The 21,861-nt window shown below is 42.5% G+C and overlaps 3 protein-coding genes across 3 annotated transcripts; all 3 read right to left on the reverse strand.

The window, feature by feature from the left end:
- Positions 1 to 7,440: 7,440 nt before the first annotated feature.
- LOC134406717 (olfactory receptor 6B1-like) lies at positions 7,441 to 8,397 on the reverse strand. The gene has a single exon (XM_063138248.1). It carries the CDS (start codon positions 8,395 to 8,397, stop codon positions 7,441 to 7,443), a length of 957 nt encoding a protein of 318 aa, XP_062994318.1.
- Positions 8,398 to 11,722: 3,325 nt separating this feature from the next.
- LOC134406719 (olfactory receptor 6B1-like) lies at positions 11,723 to 12,658 on the reverse strand. The gene has a single exon (XM_063138249.1). The coding sequence runs from the start codon at positions 12,653 to 12,655 to the stop codon at positions 11,723 to 11,725; it is 933 nt and encodes a 310-aa protein (XP_062994319.1). The 5' UTR covers positions 12,656 to 12,658.
- Positions 12,659 to 18,029: 5,371 nt separating this feature from the next.
- LOC134406720 (olfactory receptor 5J3-like) lies at positions 18,030 to 18,962 on the reverse strand. Its single transcript, XM_063138250.1, has one exon. It carries the CDS (start codon positions 18,960 to 18,962, stop codon positions 18,030 to 18,032), a length of 933 nt encoding a protein of 310 aa, XP_062994320.1.
- Between the last annotated feature and the right edge of the window lie 2,899 nt (positions 18,963 to 21,861).

Raw genomic sequence — 21,861 nt, forward strand, 5'->3', positions numbered from 1 at the left:
TCCCCCTCATCCCACCAGCTGGCTCTGTGCAGCATCTCAGGGGATGTGGCAGCAGAACCCATTTTGTCTGCCACCAAGTCTCCCATTTAAAAGTCCCCCCTTTAAAATTTATTTTAATTTTATTTTTAATTTGATATTTAAAAACAGGGGAAATGAAGGAGATTTGTGAATCTCTACCAGTGATGATAACTTCAGTTTCAGGGGGCAGGGGAAGAATTCCTGTAGTAGCAAAAAACAACAAGTATACTTTGAAAAGAATTCATGAGAAAGTATTGCTTTCTAGAAATAGCTTGCAGAGTGTTCTTTGCTTAGTTATCTCCAGTTGAAAACCAACTGAAGATGCTGTAAAATAAACTGATAACAAAGGTAAACAGAAGTTGCTGTATAATAAACTGGTAACAATGGGCAATAAGAATAAACAAGCATTTTTAGGGCTTCCAACTAAGCGGGGTGGGTAGAGGCGTACCTTGTTCCTCAACAGAGGGTTGACCTTTTCTGTAATAACAGGAAATGGCCCTTTCTGTAGAATTCCATCCTCTACGTAGCAGTTAAAGGCACAGGAGTACTTCAAGGTGTGGCCCTATTTACATGTTTCCCCCTTTGGCTCCTGCTGGTCCACCAAAATCCAGTTTCTCTTGCCAGGCTGTAGCCAGCTTTCCATAATAGTTGGGGCTGCTACATTTCCAAGTGAGCTGATGGATTGGGAACCAGTTCACAAATGTAGCCTATATAGTATGAATCAACCCAAGCTCTGTGTGCATATTGACAATATGGTTTCAGATGTGTGTTGTTCACTATGGCTTCAACTATTTGTGTCTATGTTCTGTTCAGCACACATGCATGGGCAGCTCAGAAGAGAATGATGGTTCCATAGACAGATGATGGAGTGTGTTGTACTCCTGGATCTGCTTCTGTGGCCACTGATCTATACCTGAATCCACCCAAAACTGCTGGGGTCCATCCCCGATTCTGTCCAGCCCCCCCAACCTGCTGTAGACTCCATCCCTAGACTTCATGCGAGCAGAAGAGTTGTTTGTTTCCAGAGTTTGCTTAGAAAGGGCCAGCTCAAATCAGCAAATCTAACTTGGTGGTTTGTCTTTCCAGTGATATGGAGAGGAGTAGAGAAAGGTCAGTCATATGACTTCAACTTGCATAATCTGTTTCCCCATGTAAAACTAGAGGTAAATCCAAGCAAAAAAAAGTCAATCTCCCAAGAAAAGGTAAATAATCAAGGTTTGCCTTTCCAAAGATATATAGCTGTCCACCAGATGGCAGCACAGTAAAATGTTACATCACATCCTGCTCTCTCTACCATAGACATATATTAAATGACAACTTTTTTCTGAACAACTTTCAGTTTTATAATTATAGTGCATTTCTTCTTTGTCAGAGATTCTATCACCATCACCACCATGATCACCGTAGAATTGCCTATCCGCCACGCCCTGGCACATGGGCGTGCGGGGGCCGTTGCGAGTGGGGGCGGAGAGACGCGGCGCTGGGGGCAAGCTATTGGCGCGCCCTCAGTGGTGCCACTCGGGGGAGGAGGCAGCGGAGGATTTAAAGCGCTTTGCCCCTCCCAGCGCCCTCTTCGGCGCGAGTCTCCCTCCCTCCCGCCCTTGTAGGCAGTGTGGGTTCTCCGGTTGCCCGTTTGGGGGCCAAGTAGGAATTTTTTGCTCATATCCTAAGTTGGCTATGAGTTTTTTCGCCTACTTCACACTGTGAGACAAGGGGGGAGTAATAATTAAGTTAATCTGGCGTTACTGGTCACAATTTTGATTCGGCGGTTATTTGCGGGCATTGTGGGCGAGCATAGGAATGGTGAGCATTCTTTGGCACCGTTAGTGGTGAGGGGTAACGTCTGAGGCTCACAGCTGGGAGCCCTGTGGCAACAGCTGGTGAGATAGGGCTTACCTCTGAGGCCAACCTTTCTCACTCACCCGGAGTTTTGTAACACGGGGGGAGCGACACCGGAAGGCCTACCAACCCCATCCTGGGGAAGCCAGAGGGGGTGGTGGAATACAGGCCACACCTCTCTGGCTACAAATGTCTCGCCCGATCCCTTTAAGGCCAGATGGATGGCCAAGATAGGATGCCCGCTTAGGCCTCCACCTCTTGCTGAATTTTCAATAAAAGTGGCCCTTATTTAAAATCCATTTTCTGTTTGTCGTCTCTTTATTTACGCACTCCACTCACGCAATTAATGGATCAGCTTAAAATTCCAGCTATGTGTCAGGCAGTTTCCCTGTCTTGGGAGTCAATGCAACTCAAAATACAATAGAAGTTTAACGAAGCCTATCAAGTTAATAAATGAAATGATCTGAGTATAAACAACATTTAAAAGAACATTTCTAATCTGCAAGGTCGATTTGATCGATTGAGAATTGCTGAACGCATTTCAAATTCCTGGAGAAAACAATCAATAGCTATTGGTCTGATGGCTATATGTTACCTCCAGTATCAGAGGCAATACACCTACGTTAACAGGTGATGGGCACATGCCTAGGAGAGTGCTATTGCACTCACGTCCCACTTATGGGTTTTCAACAGGCATAGGATTGGCTACTGTGTGAACAGAATGATCCATCGTGGCTCTTCTCGTGCTCTTATTGCTGTATAGTAAACTGATAACTTATGCTGTAAAATAAAATGATAATAAAGCTAAATGGAAATTGCTGTATAATAAACTGGTAACAATGGGCAATAAGAATAAACAAGAATTTTTAGGGCTTCCAGTAAGCGGGGTGGGTGGGTAGAGGCATACCTTGTTCCTCAACAGAGGGTTGACCTTTTCTGTAATAACAGGAAATGGCCCTTTCTGCAGAATTCCATCCTCTACATAGCAGTTAAAGGCACAGGAGTACTTCAGGGTGTGGCCCTATTTACAAGTTTCCTCCTTTGGCTCCTGCTGGTCCACCAAAATCTGGCTTCTCCTGCCAGGGTGTAGTCAGCTCTTCATATTAGTTGGGGCTGCAACATTTCCATGTGAGCTGATGATTCTTTAATACCGACAGACATTTCATAGACAGGTTATAGGGTGAATTCTACTTCTGGGTCTGTTTCTGAACACACCAGTAGCCTGACCCCACCAGACAAGCTGAGGTGCATCCCTGACTCTGGTCCTCCATCCATCCAAATTGCTGTAGACTCTATCCCTAAACTTTAAATAGGCTGACCATATTAAAAGGAGGACAGGGCTCCTGTATCTTTAACAGTTGTATTGAAAAGGGAATTTCAGCAGGTGTCATTTGTATGTATGGAGAACCTGGTGAAATTCCCTCATCATCACCACAGTTAAAGCTGCAGGTGTCCTGCCCTCTTTTAAATCTAGTCACTCTAGTAGAGTTCCTGCAGCTTTTACTGTTGTGATGAAGAGGGAATTTCACCAGGTTCTCCATGTATACAAATGACACCTGTTGAAATTCCCTTTTCTATGCAACTGTTAAAGATACAGGAGCCCTGTCCTCCTTTTCATAGGGTCACCCTACTTTAAATGAACACAGTGTTTGTTTGTTTGTTTGTTTCAACAGCTGGCAATACTATTCAGCCCAAACAGGTTTCCATTAATTTTGAAATGGCCAGCAAGGCCTCCTCTGATGACATGACCAAGCAATAACCTGCAATAAGCAATATCCCAAGCCACAAGTGTGCAGCCTAACCCTAACCCTAACTGGACCATTGGGAGACTTTGGCACAGAGAGAGAGAGATTGTTTGAGGCTCGAGGCTTTGGTTTGTCTGCAATGACTTAGAGTAAAAGACAACAGAGGCTGCACAGACAACCCAGAGATGTCTATTGTAACTTAGCCCCATGGTGCTGGCATGCGATGCAGGGCATTAGGAAAAGGGTCTCAGAGTTGCGTGTTTGTGCAGGAAGTAGGCAGGAGTTCAAAGTCTGGATATGTGAAGTGGTGCCAACTAGGGCTGTTGTCCGCTTCGATTCGATTCGGAGAAGTGATAGTGGAGTGGCCTGATTCGCCTCTGACAAAGGTGGAGATGAATCGGGTTGGGGGGCTGCGGATCGAGGCAAATCAATTTGCCTCAATCCAGAGATCCAGACTCAGGTAAGTGGGGGGGAGGGAAACTCATCTGGCAGTGCCAGTGCCGCTGCAGTCCGTGTGGTGACAGTGATGGAGCCAGGTAAGGGGGCATGGGGAGGGGGGGCTTACCTGTGTCCGTTGTGGGCTTCAATTGAGGCCCCAGCTTCAAGCCAGAAGAGGCCTTCTCTTCTGACTTGAAGCTGGGGCCTCAATTGAAGCCTGCGATGGACACAGGTAAGGGGGTGAGGTGGGGAGATGAGCTTGCCTGCCTCCACCTCCACCATCCATGTGGCGGTGGCAGTTGAGCCAGGTAAGGGGGCAGGCGGGAGGGGACTTACCTGCCTCCGTCATGGGCTTCAATTGAGGCCCTGTCTTGAAGCTGGAAGAGGCCGCAGCCTTCTCTTTTGGCTTCAACCAGGGCCTCAATTGAAGCCCAGACCGTGACAAACACAGGTAAGGGGGTCAGGGGGTTGGCTTACCTGGTGGCTTCTCTAGCGCCACCGGATATCGCTCTGCAGAGCGGAGAAGGGGATAGGCTGATCGACCTGAAGTGGTTCGGGCCCGATCTGGAAGTTCCGGATCAGGCCACGAAGCAGTTGGGGGGGGGGTCTGTGCACAGCCCTAGTGCCAATGCACAAGCCTTGAGAAGCTAATTTATATAAGTGAGAAGTGTGAATGGGCAAAGTACTGTTCACTACCACAACCACCACCCTAATGTTAGAGTAGAGAAACTTGTGACAATTATACAAACATTTTTTTTAAAAAAATTGAAATTTTAAAATAAAAAAGCCAGCCATCCGGCTGGCCAGTAGCGAACCCCATTAACAACAGCAGCAGCTTGCAACAAGTGAGGATACAGTCAGAAAAGATATTTGAGGGAAGGGGAGAATGTATCACACAGAGTATAGCAAAAGCTTCAAAGTACATCAAAAGCTACAAAAGTAGTAGTGAGTGAAGTTAATTTCAGATACATTGAATGTCTCACTTGTTCTTTATTTCAGTGATTTTAACATTAAGATGTTATGTAGAACAGATTTGTCTTAAATGTGTGCTGTAAAATCAGACATTTGACGAAGGCTACATTCGGGTGGGCACACCCTCTTGGTGCTGGACACGCCCCCTTGGGGGCGGACCATGTTGTCCTCCTTTTTGGTTTCCAAAATATGGCCACCCTAATCTTGAAGGGTGTCTGGAAGGCAGTCTGCTTGCTATTCTGGTCTCAAGTTGTTTAGGGCTGTGTAAGACAATAACAGAACCTTATGTGTGGCTTGGTAGCTAATAGGCAGTAGGTGAGCTTTGTTGGGATGTGTTAGCTTAGATACTCACATCCTGGGACACAGCTAGACCTAAGGTTTATCCCTGGATCGTCCAGTAGTCAAACCTGTTCATCTAGGTGACACACAGGGGATCCAGTGCTCAGGCAGGGGCGAACCCTGGATGATCCCAGGATAAACCTTAGGTCTAGCTGTGGCCCTAGTCTCAGTTTGGCACAGTGCAACAGTGAATCAGATCTTCGCAGAGCTATAGAGGATAGAGGCAAGGATGGAAGCTTGAGTGAAGTGGGGAACACATCAGCAGGGATGACTAAAATGCCCTTTACAGGGAATCAGCAGCTTTAGTGGGATACCTTTATTGGGACCCATGTGATTAAATGCATACCAATATAACAAAATATAGAAGAGAAATAAATATATACATAATGGAGCCCAACCATTGATTAGTTAGGATAGGGATGCTGGAACCCAAGCCTGTTGGTTTAATCCAGCCAACTGGTTAATAGAGTTTCCCTCCCACATAAATAAATAACATTGGAGATTTGCCATTTTCTGCTCACATGGGGAAGGCAATCAGCATGAGAAGGAGGTACCACATTTAGCCATTACATGGAGGCCCCATTATTTAATGTGCTGACAGAGTCCTTCAACTTCACCTTGGCATCCCTTCCCCAATGGGAAACAAAAAGAAAGCCTGGGCAGAGTGAAGCCAAGTGAAGATGGTTTCATCTCCTTGGAAGAACAAAGGAAACTGAGCAGGCTCTGTTTTGCTTGCCCCATGTCCTTCCCAAGGGGATGCCATCCTGGCTGAGGTGCACGATGGATCGGCACACTAGGTGCTATGCATCAGTTTTTTGATTGGGGAAACTCCAAAGGACAAGAATTGTAGGGGTGTCTTTTTTTTTTTACTTAGTATCTGGAATGAGTTCACAAATCCAATGTGAATAATATGGAACAGTCCAAATCATGTGTGTATACTGTAAAGGAATTTCAATATGGCTCTACTGTTTTCTTGTTCACTATGCCTTCAGCTGCTCTAAACAGCATACATATATGGGCAGCTGGGAAGAAAATAAAATTGACAGCTAATGGGCTGACTTCCACTCTCAGACCTGTCTCTGAACTCACCTGAAGCCACTGTTCTCTATGGCTTGACCAGTGCCAACCTGCTGGGTTCCATCCCTGATTTGACCCCACCTCACCAAAGACCTTATCCCTAGACTTTATGAAAACACAATATTCCTTCCTTCCTTCCTTCCTTCCTTCCTTCCTTCCTTCCTTCCTTGATCTTGACAGCAGCATAATAAAATGTATATCAGATCCTTCCCTGTAATATGAAGGGGGAAATAACTTTCATAAAGCCTATCAATTTAATGAATAAAATAATTCAGATATAAAAAAAGTAAAAGGGACAATTTTGATATCAAAAGTTCATTGGATCCAATGAGAATTGTTGAGTGCACTTCAACTTAAATTTCATCAACTGCTATTTCACAACATGCAAAACTTCAGTGCCAGTTTAGAAGATATTTGTTATACTTCAATGTGGAACCCTATCACTTTAAGGTTTAAAGGGAACAATGCCATTTTGTTCTTTAGGTATGAATAAGCTATAAATTTATTGATGCACACTGGAATAAATGAGAAACTGAAATCCTACATGTGAAATAGCTGCTGATGTCAAGTATAATTCAAACAGGAGAGGGAGTGTCAAGACTGAAAGATATTAGCTTGCCTAAGAGCATCAACTATGTGCTTCTACAAGGAGGAGTTGAACCAGAAATGATCAACCTCTTAGCCACTACAGAACATATCACAGAAACTGCATCAAAACCAATGTTGTTGTTGTTGTTCTCTCTCTCTCTCTCTCTCTCTCTCTTTCTCTCTCTCTCTCTCTCTCTCTCTCTCTCTCTCTCTCTCTCTCTCTCTCCTCTCTCTCTCTCTCTCTCTCTCTGTGTGTGTGTGTGTGTGTGTGTGTGTGTGTGTGTGTGTGTGTGTGTGGTGTGTGTGTGTGTGTGTGAGAGAGAGAGAGAGAGAGAGAGAGAGAGAGAGAGAGAGAGAGAGAGAGAGAGAGAGAGAGAGACTGTCTGTCTGTCTGTCTGTCTGTCTGTCTGTCTGTCTGTCACTTTCACTTCTGATCATTACATGTCTGGCACTTTTGAAGAACTCTTCTTAAGGCCTCCTTGACCTCTCGATTTCTTAGGCTATAGATAAGAGGATTCACCAAAGGTGTCAAAATGGTGTAGCACACAGAGAAGACTTTGTTCAGATTGATCAGCTCCTGGGCTTCAGGTAGCACATACACCACCGTAAGCGTCCCATAGAAAATGGTCACAACAACGAGATGAGTGGAACATGTAGAGAAAGTCTTCTGCCTCCCTGCTACAGAAGAAATTCTCAAGATTTTAGAAATGATACAGACATAAGAAGTCAAAGTCAGGAGAAAAGGAGGAAGAGTAAATGCAGAAGATAGAAAGAAAATCAACATAGAAATCAGTAGTGTGTCACTGCAGGAGAGTTTTAGAACTGGGGATGAGTCACAAAAGAAATGGTTGATTATGTTTGGACCACAGAAAATCAGCTGTGACATCAATGATGTTACCATGGCACTGGCAAAAAAGCCATTTAACCAAGATACACATGCCAGATGTCGACAGGTCCTGCTGTTCATGAGTACTGCATAATGCAGTGGTTTGCATATTGCTAAATACCGGTCATAAGACATTACAGATAGTAAGTAACATTCTGTGCCAGCCAAGCCACCAAAGAAAAAATATTGCATGATGCACATCCTAATGAAAATGTTTGTATTGCTAGATAGGAAACTTGCCAGCATTCTGGGCAGGATTGTTGAACTGTAGCAAACTTCCAGACAAGACAAGTTCCCTAAGAAGAAATACATGGGGGTGTGAAGATGTCGGTCAGCTACAATGAGCAAAACTATGAGAAGGTTCCCAGCCATGGTCACAATGTAGATTAATAGGAAGAGCAGGAAGAGAGGAATCTGCAGATCCTGGAGGTCTCCAAATCCAAGAAGGATGAATTCGGCAATCTCTGTTTGGTTTTTTATTTCCATGTTCACCATCATATTACCTAGGGAAATGGGAGTAAATACAGAGAACCTGAAAGTAATTATCCATTTTAAAAGCCTCAAGTTTTGTCTGTTTTCAAAATAGATTGTGGTAGAGTTGCATGAGAAATTAGTTTCAGATTGCTTTTATTAGGATTTACTCAGTCTGCACCCCTGGAACTGAAAATGGACTCAAACACATTCTGCAGTGGAAGTTCATACATTTCCAAGCATGTAATGTGATTTGTGGACCAAAAATAAAAATAAAAATTCTTGACAATATGCGTACTTTTGAGAAATATGCATAAAAATCTATATCTTCGAAAAATGCACATAAGCATGCTTAAACCAACAGACTACATTTAATGCCCCCTTCGAGCTTTATGAGTCTATGATTGTATCACTTCCCTCATTGATTTAATGGGGCCTAAATTCAACTAACATAGTCAGGATCTAACCAATAGTTTCCACTCCTCCCTCTCATTCATTTTATTTTAAAAAAACCTTATTGTAACTATGAACAATCATTTTCAAACCCAGTATTCCACATTACCACAGTGTAGTTGATAATCTAAAGACCTAGATTGTATGGGAAAGGTCATATATAAAATAAAACACACTGAGAAAAATAATTGCTTGCATTTTCTCTCCCCCCCCCATTTTCTCTCTCTCTCTCTCCCCCCCCCCTTTCACACACACTGAGTGTGAGAGAAGGTATATCTCCTTGATCTGGTAGTCTGTGTCACTCTCAAACTAAAGATAGGACAAGAAATAGTCAGCTTGCACCTCCCCTTTCCATGCACCAACACATATAATCTGCTGCCATCTTCCTCAGTTAAAGAAAGCTTCACTGGATCCAACTGTATTTGAAGATCTGAAACATTTTATTCTTTCAAGGAAACATCTTTACCTTGTTACTGAAATTAAAGGGGGTTGACAATGAATCCCAGCTGTCTTTCATTCCCATCTAAGTCTCAGAGATATTCATCTCTCTCAATTAAGTGTGATGTTATGAACTTCCAATGTCCTGATTCTGTTCTTATCTTCAGTTAGCTTCCCATCCCTTCACTTATTGTTGCACGGATTCCCATCTGAATTAATTATTTGACTTTCTCATGGGGAAAAGACTGATCCATCAACAGTTCAGGGATAGGCCATTGATACTACAATGAGAAAAATGCCAGAGAGATGAAGGCTGTTGCTAGATGAGGGTTTAGCCCGGGCTGATACCTGGGGTCACCGCTGTGTGTCCAGATGATGCACAGGGGATCCTGGGGTCAGCCCAGGCTAAACACTCCCTTGCCCCAGGATCACTGGCACTGTTTGTGATCCAGTATTTCCACAGCCCTGGGCTGCAGAAGGTCTAGCACATTCTGAGGCTTTTCCCGGCTACGCGGCTTACTCGCAAGTAGCTGGGAGAAGCTGCACACTGGGCACATGGCCCCTTTAAGCTAAAAAAAAATGGCCGATGCAACGGGGCTTTCCTTTACCCATCCCGTGTCATGTGTCTGCCAGGATTTAAAGGTAGGTTTAGCAAGGCCCTAAGTTTCTCATTGGGACAATGCCTGATGGTGATTTAGGTGGGTGGAAGGTTTAGGTACGGTTCTCATGGGAGAACGTGAGTAGGATTACCATGACAGGGGTTTCAAAACTCCACAGAACCAAATTTGTATTAAAGCAATAAGCTCTCTACCGAGCTTTCTCGGGCTGTGGCCTCTCTCCTGTGTTTTGCCCACAACTAGGGGTCTACACTAGAGTTTTCTAGTATGGCTTTTATTATGGCAATACTACAACAGGCTGAGAGAAGAAAACACATTTAATTAAAGTAGGGTAGGAGAGAAAGGGTCATACAAATATGGCCTACAAAATGAAATCTGGGAATCTATCCATCAGAGTCTAATGATAAAATGATTAGACTTTCATAGAAAATGGTTCTGAGCATGCAGGTAAGGTAGGGTGACCATATGAAAAGGAGGACAGGACTCCTGTATCTTTAACAGTTGCATAGAAAAGGGAATTTCAGCAGGTGTCATTTGTATATATGGAGAACCTGGTGACATTTCCTCTTCATCACAACAGTTAAAGCTGCAGGTGCCCTGCCCTCCTTTAAATCTGGTCACTCTAGTATAGTTCCTGCACCCTTAACTGTGGTTGTGAAGAGGGAATTTCACCAGGTTCTCCATATATACAAATGACACCTGCTGAAATTCCCTTTTCTATGCAACTGTTAAAGATGCAGGAGCCCTGTCCTCCTTTCCATATGGTCACCCTAGGTAAGGTTTTCTCCTCCCTGCCATTGATGCAATATCTCAAGAGTTCCACCTTACTGCTATTAATACAATAGCTGAACCTCCATTCTCATTCCTGTTCATGTCTGGGGGGCTATCTACATGTGGTGGAAAGCCCCATGAATTTGTACCCCGTTGGTTAGAAGAAAAAGGTGCAGGTCTGCAGAAACCGCAGGGCTTCCCCACAATGCTTTGTTTTGAAAAAGCCAGGGATTTGCCCCAACTTTTTCAAAGCAAGTGACGTCAACTTGATGCATCCACCATGTAATGTTACTGTGCAGCCAAACTGGGACCAATCCGGGAGTGTAGCCTGGTGGAAGGCAACCAGTGGTTAGTTGCATTCTACCAGGAAGAGGGTGCGGGTAGCTCTGGGAACTGGATGGCTGCCCAGAAAATCCATACTCCCTCCTCAACCCTTAGGAAATTTGTAAGAACAGATTACAATGCTTGGTCCCTCCAGGCTAGGTTGCAGTAATGGTAGGACAGAAGGTTCTTCTCCCTTTCCTGCTCTCCTTGACCCTTGAAATTCTAACACTATGGTATCACAGTGATGGAGGTGCTGGAAAACAACATTTTGCACCTTCAATGAAGCACGCAGTCTACCATAGCAGCAATTAAAGTGCAAGGGGGGGCAAGGCAAAGAAACAAGCTGGAAGACACAGTACGGATAATGAAAGCAAGGGAGAAGGGCTGGACAGACAGCACTCCTGGTCACCAAAGACAAGATAAGAAAAGTTGGGGGTCATGGCGAAAGAGATTCAGATCCCCCTATATTTCAGTTTTATTGGGAAGTAGCTCCTTTTGCCACATTGAAATTCAAAGCCAATCAGGGAAGAGATGATTAAGCACTATTGATGAGGCTGAGAGATGGTAACTTGTCTGAGACCACCTACTGAAGTCATGGCAGTAGCAAGATGTGGACCAGAGACTTCCTGTTTTACACATTAGCATCTCAGCCATTTTACTGCAGAACATTTCACAAAGAATGAACATAGAACTTTTTTTTTTTACTTCATCCCCTTTTATTTCATTCATTTTTCAACCTCTGGTATTTATGTCCAACATCTATGAAGAAACCTCCTCAGAGCTTCCTTGACCTCTCGGTTTCTCAGGCTGTAGATGAGAGGGTTCACCAAAGGTGTCACAATGGTATAACCAAGAGAGAAAGCTTTGTTCAGATCTATCAGTCCATTGAGTTCTGGTAACATGTACACAATCACAAGGGACCCATAGAAAATTGTCACGACAGTGAGATGAGAGGAACATGTAGAGAAGGTCTTTTGCCTCCCTGCTAAAGATGAAATTCTCAAGATTTTAGAAATAATACAAACATAAGACGTCAATGTTAGGACAAAGGGAGGAAGAGTGAATCCTGAAGACAGAAGGACTATTAATGTAAAAATCAGCTGTGTGTTACTGCAGGATAGTTTTATAATTGGAAAAGAGTCACAGAAGAAATGGTTGATTATGTTGGGGCCACAGAAAGTTAGTTGAGACATGAACAGTGTTACTATGGCACTGCAAAGAAAAGCATTTAACCATGATCCACACACCAGATTTCGACAGACCTTGCTGTTCATGAGTGCTGCATAATGTAGTGGTCTGCATATTGCTAAATACCGGTCATAAGACATCACAGATAGTAAGTAACATTCTGTGCCAGCCAAGCTAGCAAAGAAATAATATTGCATGATACAGACTCTAAAGAAAATGACTTTATTGCTAGTTAGAAAACTAATTAGCATCCTGGGCAGGATTGTTGAACTGTAGCAAACTTCCAGACAAGACAAGTTCCCTAAGAAGAAATACATGGGAGTGTGAAGATGTCGGTCAGCTACAATGAGCAAAACTATGAGAAGGTTTCCAGCCATGGTCAAAATGTAGATTAATAGGAAGAGCAGGAAGAGAGGAATCTGCAGATCCTGGAGGTCTCCAAATCCAAGAAGGATGAATTCGGCAATCTCTGTTTGGTTTTTTATTTCCATGTTCACGATCATATTACCTAGGGAAATGGGAGTAAATATAGAGAACCTGAAAGTAATTATCCATTTTAAAAGCCTCACGTTTTGTCTGTTTTCAAAATAGATTGTGGTAGAGTTGCATGAGAAATTAGTTTCAGATTGCTTTTATTAGGATTTACTCAGTCTGCACCCCTGGAACTGAAAATGGACTCAAACACATTCTGCAGTGGAAGTTCATATATTTCCAAGCATGTAATGTGATTTGTGGACCAAAAATAAAAATAAAAATTCTTGACAATATGTTTACTTTTGAGAAATATGCATAAAAATCTGTATCTTCGAAAAATGCACATAAGCATGCTTAAACCAACAGACTACATTTAATGCCCCCTTCGAGCTTTATGAGTCTATGATTGTATCACTTCCCTCATTGATTTAATGGGGCCTAAATTCAACTAACATAGTCAGGATCTAACCAATAGTTTCCACTCCTCCCTCTCATTCATTTTATTTAAAAAAAACCTTATTGTAACTATGAACAATCATTTTCAAACCCAGTATTCCACATTACCACAGTGTAGTTGATAATCATATTACCATCATATTACCTAGGGAAACAAGGAACCAGTAAGTTATTATCCATTTTAAAGCCTCAAGGTTTGTCTGTTTTCAAATAGATTGTGGTAGAGTTGCATGAGAAATTAGTTCAGATTGTTGACAATATGCATAGTTTTGAGAAATATGCATAAAAATGTGTACCTTTGAAAAATTTGCACACTTGAACCAATAGTAAATGCCCCCTTTGAGCTTTATGATTCTATGATTGTATTTATTTATTTATTTATTACACTTTTATACCGCCCAGTAGTCAAAGCTCTCTGGGCAGTTCACAAAAATTAAAACCATAATAAAACAACCAACAGTCTAAAAACACAAATACAAAATACAGTATTAAAAAAATACAGTATCACTTCCCTCATTGATTTAATGGTTGCCTAAATTCAACTATCATTGTCAGGATCTAACCAATAGTTTCCCCTCCTCCCTCTCATTCATTTTTTTTTTAAAAAAAAAACTTATTGTAACTATGAACAGTCATTTTCAAACCCAGTATTCCACATTACCACAGTGCAGTTGATAATCTAAAGACCTAACTATATGTGACATGAAACACATATTTGAAAATTAATGCTTAAGATGTCTGCTTTTATTTTTGAATGAAAAAAAAAAGTTTATTAGGCGAGGAGAAGCAATCGTAAACAATGAATGGATCTGTCCTTCTCTTTCTTGGCCCGTCATTAGAAAAGAACGTGGGGAGGGGAACTCCAAAGCCAGGAACCCACCAGACCCCTCCAATAATGATGCTCCCTCTTAGTTTTGCCATTTCTCGGGACAGGCATGGAACCACGCAAGCAAGACAGGGAAGTGACTTCTCTTACCTCCTCTGCTTTGCTCTCCCTCTCTGGACAACACAACAAAAAGGATAGGGCTCACAATACTACCTAGAATGAAACTGTGAGTAGACATCTCGGCCTGCTCACTCACCCATCTCACTCTGAGCAGAGAAATAGAGAGAGTTGGTCATAGCAGAAGTGGCCATCTCATCCTTTCATCCATTGATTTGTACTCTTCCTAAAAGTGCCATGGTGGATGGGATTGGGCCCAACCAGGTCAATCCCTCATACCACCCAGGGCCTTGCTAGACGAGGCCTTAGCGCGTTGTGAGGCCCGGTTTCCCTGCTGTGCGTCCAGATGACGCACAGGGGAATCTGGGGTCAGGCCACGCTGAAGCCTCCCCAAACGTGCCATAAGCGAAGTTGCTTATGGCGCGCCTTTTCCGCACCCCGGCCTGAGGCCGGGGCTGCGGAATGTCTAGCAAGGTCCGTGGCTTTTTGCGGCTACTCGCTTACTCACGAGTAGCCGGGAAAAGCCACAGACTGGGCACAGTGCTCATATGAGCGCTGTGCCCATCGGGCTGGGGGGGGATCCTGGGGGGGAAGGCTGGACCCAGCAGGAGCGGGGGGAGAAGGCCGGGCACCGGGATGGCATCGGGGAGAGGGAGGATGGGCAGCACGGACATCGGGGAGAGGGAGGACGGGCGGGGAAAGAGTGGCCAGGGAGGCATCGGGGATGGCAGGGGGGGTCAGGAGCGGGGGGGGGCTTAATTTTTTTTTAAAAGGCACTTACCTTGTCTGGCGGCTTCAGGGCGCACATGGCCCCTTTAAATTAAAAACAAAAATGGCCGACACTACAGGGCTTCCGTAGTCCCTGCTCGTCGTGCGTGTAGGAGCCAAGGCAGCGCGCACTAGAGTTAGTGCGCCCTCGCCCCGCCTCCCTGCTGGCTTATCCAGCATCGTCTAGCAAGGCCCCCATTGAAAGAGAATGAGTGAGCAGGCAGAGGTGGTGGATGCATCTCCAAGGAGCAAATGAATATATAAGCATTTAGCACTATAAATCAAAGATGGGACCCTGAAATCCCCGTACCACCACAGAAAGATATTGATCTGGATCAGACCCTCTACACTTACACTAGTGTAAAAAGAATCAGAAAAGAACAAAAGATCGAGCTGCTTCCTTAATCTTCAAAAAGGTATCTTCTTTGGCCCCAAGGGTGCCATGCTCTTAATATATTTCATCCGATCTGCTGCTTCAGTAGCATTTCTATAATATATGTTCATAGGAGGCATGAAAAAGTTCAAAAGCAACATCAATTCAGCCAACTAGATACCTACATGAAAAAATCTCTGCTCTTGCCATTGCATGCACACTGCAGAGCAGGAGGCTTTTCAAGTTCTTGGAGGGCCAATATATATATATTTTTCTAGTTGCCTGTGTTCATCTTCTTTGATCCAAAATCTTGTAGATCTTTGACCAAATAGCAGCATTTCATCATGCATAAACTAGAGTGATATCAGTAGTGTCACCACTTCTGTCAGAAACATAATGCAGCATATTATACAGGTGGGAAAGGTCATATATTAAATAAAACAAACTGAGAACAATAATTGGTAGCATTTTTTCTCTCTCTCCCTCTCCCCACCCTCTCACACACATTGGCCCTTTCTACACCTAAGGGTCATGCAAGGAAAATGGAGGGTTTGTCCCTGCCTGCTCCCAGGATCCCCTGTGTGGCATTTGGATGCACAGGAACGATCCTGGGATGATCCAGAGATATAGGGCTGGTGTAGACATCCCCAGAGTGAGAATGAAGGTATATCTCCTTGATCTGGTAGTCTCTATTACTCTGAAACTAAAGATAGGATAAGAAATAGTCAGCTTGCACCTCCCCTTTCTATGCACCAACACATATAATCTGCTACCATCTTCCTCAGTTAAAGAAAGCTTCACTGGATCCAACTGTATTTGAAGATCTGAAACATTTTATTCTTTCAAGAAAACATCTTTACCTTATTACTGAAATTAAAGGGGTTTGATAACGAATCCCAGCTGTCTTTCATTCCCATCTAAGTCTCAGAGATATTCATCTCTCTCAATTAAGTGTGATGTTATGAACTTCCAATGTCCTGATTCTGTTCCTATCTTCAGTTAGTTTCCCATCCCTTCACTTATTGTTGCACGGATTCCCATCTGAATTAATTATTTGTCTTTCTCATGGGGAAAAGACTGATCCATCAACAGTTCAGGGATAAGCCATTGATACTGCAATGGGAAAAATGCTACAGAGACCAAGTTTCCTGAGGGTGATGATGGGTGGAAGCTTTAGGTAGGGTTCTCATGGGAAAACATGAGTAGGATTACCATGACAGGCGTTTCAAAACTGGTGGCTTGTACTCCACAGAACCAAATTGTTTTTAAGCAAAAGCTCTCTACTGAGCTTTCTCAGGCTGTGGCCTCTCTCCTCAGGCCAGAAGCAATGAGTGTTGCCCATAACTAGGGGTGTACACTAGAGCTTTCTAGTATGGCTTTTATTATGGCAATACTACAACAGGCTGAGAGAACAAAACACATTTAATTATGGTAGGGTAGGAGAGAAAAGGTCATATAGATATGGCCTACACAACCGAATCTAGGAACCCATCCATCAGAGTCTAATGATGTGAACTGCCCAGAGAGCTTTGGCTATTGGGTGGTATAAAAATGTAATAATTTATTTATTTATTTATTTATTTATTACATTTTTATACCACCCAATAGCCAAAGCTCTCTGGGCGGTTCACAAAAATTAAAACCATAATAAAACAACCAACAGGTTAAAAGCCTGTTTATTTATTTATTAATAGGTTAATAAATAAATAAAAATAAATATAATGATGAGACTTTCATAGAAAATGGTTCTGAGCATGCAAGTAAGGTTTTTCTCCACCCTGCCATTGATGCAATATCTCAAGAGTTCCACTTTATTGCTATTAATATCACACCTACATTCCTATTCCTGTTCATGTCTGGGGTTTGTCTACATGTGGTGGAAAGCCCCGCGGTGGCTGTAGATTTGTGCCCATCAGTTAGAAGAAAAAGGAGCAGGTTTTCAGACACCATAGGGCTTCCCTGTGATGCTTCATTTTGAAAAAGTCAGGGATTTGCCGCAACTTTTTCAAAGGAAGTGATGTCAGCATAATGCATGCCCAATGTAACATCACTCTGCAGCCAATCTGGGATCAATCTGGGGGTGGAGCCTGGTGGGAGGCAATCAGTGATTGGTTGCCTTCTACCAGGAAGAGGGTGCGGGTAGCTCTGGGAACTGGATGGCTGCCCAGAAAACCCACACTCCCTCCTGAACCCTTAGCAAATTTGTAAGAACAAATTACAGTGCTTGGTCCCTCCAGGCCAGCTTGCAGGAATGGTAGGACAGAAGGTTCTTCTCCCTCTACTGCAAACCCTGACCCTTGAAATTCTAAAACTATGGTATCACAGTGATGGAGATACTGGAAAACAACATTTTGCACCTTCCCTGAGGCAGGCAGTCTACCATAGCAGCATTTCAAGTGCAAGGTGGTGGGGGGGGGGGAGAGGCAAAGAAACAAGCTGGAAGAAACAGTATGGATAATGAAAGTAAGGGAGAAGGGCTGGACAGACAGGGAGACAAAGACCTCCCTCCCTGTCACCAAAGACAAGATAAGAAGAGTTGGGGTCATGGTGAAAGTGATTCAGATCCCCCTACAGTCCAGTTTTATTGGGAAGTAGCTCACTTTGCCACATTGAAATTCAAAGCCAATCAGGGAAGAGATGATTAAGCTCTATTGCTGAGGCTGAGAGATGGTAGCTTGCCTGAGACCACCTACTGAAGTCATCGCAGTAGCAAGATGTGGACCAGAGACTTCCTGTTTTACACATTAGCATATTAGCCATTTCACTACAAAATATTCCACAAAGAATGAACATAGAATTTTTTTTTTTACTTCATCACTTTTTATTTCATTCATTTTTCAACCTCTGGTATTTATGTCCTACATTTATGAATAAACCTCCTCAGAGACTCCTTGACCTCTCGGTTTCTCAGGCTGTAGATGAGAGGGTTCACCAAAGGTGTCACAATGGTATAACCAAGAGAGAAAACTTTGTTCAGATCTATCAGTCCATTGGGTTCTGGTAACATGTACACAATCACAAGGGACCCATAGAAAATTGTCACGACAGTGAGATGAGAGGAACATGTAGAGAAGGTCTTTTGCCTCCCTGCTAAAGATGAAATTCTCAAGATTTTAGAAATAATACAAACATAAGAAGTCAATGTTAGGACAAAGGGAGGAAGAGTGAATCCTGAACACAGTAGGACTATTAATGTAAAAATCATCTGTGTGTTGCTGCAGGATAGTTTTAGAATTGGAAAAGAGTCACAGAAGAAATGGTTGATTATGTTGGGGCCACAGAAAGTTAGTTGAGACATGAACAGAGTTACTATGGCACTGGCAAGAAAACCATTTAACCAAGATCCACACACCAGATTTCGACAGACCTTGCTGTTCATGAGTGCAGTATAGTGCAGTGGTTTGCATATTGCTAAGTACCGGTCATAAGACATCACAGATAGTAAGTAACATTCTGTGCCAGCCAAGCCACCAAAGAAAAAATATTGCATGATACAGGCTCTAAAGAAAATGACTTTATTGCTAGTTAGAAAACTAATCAGCATCCTGGGCAGGATTGTGGAGCTGTAGCAAACTTCCAGACAAGACAAGTTTCCTAAGAAGAAATACATGGGGGTGTGAAGGTGCCGATCCATTAGAATGAGCAAAACTATGAGAAGGTTTCCAGCCATGGTCAAAATGTAGATTAACAGGAAGAGCAGGAAGAGGGGGATCTGCAGATTTTGGAGATCTCCAAATCCAAGAAGGATGAATTCGGCCACCTCTGTTTGGTTTTTCATTTCCATGCTCACCTTTCGTTTTATCTAGGGAAATGGCAGTAAATGCAGAAGCTCAACTATAGAATGATTATACATTTGTATGCAAACAAAACTAAACTAAACTAGGAAAAGGCAGAGCTTCAGCATCCAACACCCTGGATGCTTGCCTTTTGGAGTGCAATTTAGCTGGACGTTGGAGTTTGCCTTACTGGAGGAAAATGAGTCCAGAGATTGGGTAGCAGCTCCACAAAAGATCCAAGCACCCAAGTTTCTCTAATATGAGAGCAGATGAACTTTACTCATCAAACCACAGCTTGGCACCAATCAAATCTGGCAAACCTTGCTACTAAAATTGTTGCTTTTTATACTTTTTACATGAAAGAATTGACATCATACCTGGCGTGACAACCCTTTTCAAAAAGAAAGAAAGAAAACTTGCACAACTGGTCTAATTGCTGGAAGTTGTGTTACTTCTACTTAGACAAAGGATTTGATTGCTCTTCCTGAAACAAGCACCTCCTGACACAAAAGGAATACTTGGTGAAGAAGATTGCTACCTCAGCTATGCACATTGGAGACTGATTCATATAACTTTGCAATATCCTGGCGAGAATTCAGTGTACGTGTAATATTTGCAGACCTTGCTCAATATTACCCCCCTCCTTTTCCTTGGGAAATACACACTTTTTACAGGGTTGATTAGAATCTGATGTTGTCCAATGTAGCTTTATGTGACAGGCAGATATTTAAAACTTATTTCCTATAGGCACAAATGTATCATTTTCAGTTAAGTTTTCAATGATTTTTTTTAAAAGAAAAGCATTTCATTTTTTATTTTGTTTTAGATTGTTGGATTAAAAAAGAAAGAAAATAAAGTGTTTACTCATAATGTTAACACAAATAAAGTGTTAAGGCCGAAATCTTATGACTACTTACCTGCAAGTAAGCCATATTGATTATCCTGGGACTTATTTCTAAGAGCCTTAACAGAGATTATTTTATATTGATGCCTAGCAGCTATGCTTTCCCCCTTATTTTTACTCTAGAGTAGATGCGGACCCCCTATCTAGAACAGAAAAGCCTTCTAACCCTCCACTCCATCCTATGCTAGCATCTCCAACCAGACAGGGCCCTCTAGAATAGAAAAAAATGGGGGAAATGTAGCTGCTAGACATTAATATAAAGTATTGAATTATGTTGCACTGAATTTCATGGCTGCATTCCTAAACATATTTACTAGTGAATATGCCCCATTGGACATATTGTATCCAGAGCAGCTTCCTCCATCGGATAAAGTGTCTTTTGATCCAATCCATTGATACCTAACTTTAAATAAACATGAAGAGGATTTCAGTGTAAGAAAATGATTTTTCTAACTATTTTTCAGAAACGGTGATAAGTTATACATAAGAAAATCATTTTCAACTAAAGAATATGCACATATGGAAAATAAGCTGTTTTACTCTAGAGTACAATCTTACAAAACCAAATCCTTTTTTTAATTTAAAAATCGTATTGAATTGAGGTACCGCTGTTGACAATTCGACTGCTTCCAAGCAACACACACATAGCCGTCATCTACACCAAGCAGGATATTGCATTATAAGACTGGTATGAAAGTGGTATATAAAAGGCACGAGCCACACCAAGCAGGATACAGCAGTATGAAAGCAGTATATGGTATGGGTTAATGGGCCCCAATGGTTGTCAGTGCACTTCAATACCACTATGAAGCTGTAGTGTATAGCTGTAGTGTATATACCGCTTTCATAGTGCAATATCCTGCTTGGTGTAGATTAGGCCAATCACACACACACACACACACACACACACAGAGAGAGAGAGAGAGAGAGAGAGAGAGAGAGAGAGGTGGTATTAGTGGTTTGAGGATGCCAGAAAAAGAATATTTCATGGACTTGTAGAATTAAAGATGTACATACTTACAATTCATTCAGTCCAATCAACTGCTTATGTGGTATTTCTAAAGGTATTGGTTAAACCTCAGTAGCATACAGAGACTCATAACATTGCTTGACATCAGCCAGGGCTGGGCAGGCTTGTGGGATCTACTTTATTTTTACAGGAATGTTGGGGTCCACCAACCAGAGTCTGCAGAAGACACATACTTAGGGTTAAAGAATGCTGAACCCAGGAATTTGTTTTGAGTGCTAGAAATTAATAGTTGGTCACAGATCTCCCAAACAAAAATGTATTCATGATTACTCTCTCCCCTCACCAGATATACTTCACTTCGGTTTGGGGAGGATAGTTTTCTTGCTGCTATTGCTAAACAATCAGGGTTAGAAATCCATCTTGATCTACTGAAACTCCCACAGAGATCTACCAGCAGTAGATCCCAATCTACCAGACGATTTTGATCTAACTGCTCACCTCTGACATAAACAGTGAAAGGAAAACATAGATGCAACACAGAGATGTTTGGGTTTACACCAGACCTTTCTTTTCTATAAACCGAACCAAACAAGATGCTATAATCTCTCATTCACAATTGAAAGATATGGAGTATTTCTCTGCATCACGGCAAGACATGATGATGATGATGATGATGATGATGATGATGATGATGATGATTTTTCCCGGCTCTTGGACAGTTAAATGTTTACTGAAACAGGAAACATGTTTACCTTAGTTATTGCTTCATGAAAATAGAGTTATTGATTCATGAAAAAAGAGTTGGCAAATAATGTCAATTTCCTTTGCTTCTCAGCTACTTCTCAAATGGCATCTCTTTCAATGAAGTGTGTTATAATTGACTTCTAACAGAAATGTCCTGATTCAGTGGTTGTTCTTAGTTAGTATCTCACCTCTGCACTTATTGTATCACTGATTCCCATCTAGATTAATCATCTGACCCTCCCGTGAGAAAGAGACAGCTCTATTAGCCGTTCAGGAGAGAGGCACTGTC

The sequence above is a fragment of the Elgaria multicarinata genome, chromosome 11 (assembly GCF_023053635.1).
Source record: "Elgaria multicarinata webbii isolate HBS135686 ecotype San Diego chromosome 11, rElgMul1.1.pri, whole genome shotgun sequence".
NCBI lineage: Eukaryota > Metazoa > Chordata > Lepidosauria > Squamata > Anguidae > Elgaria > Elgaria multicarinata.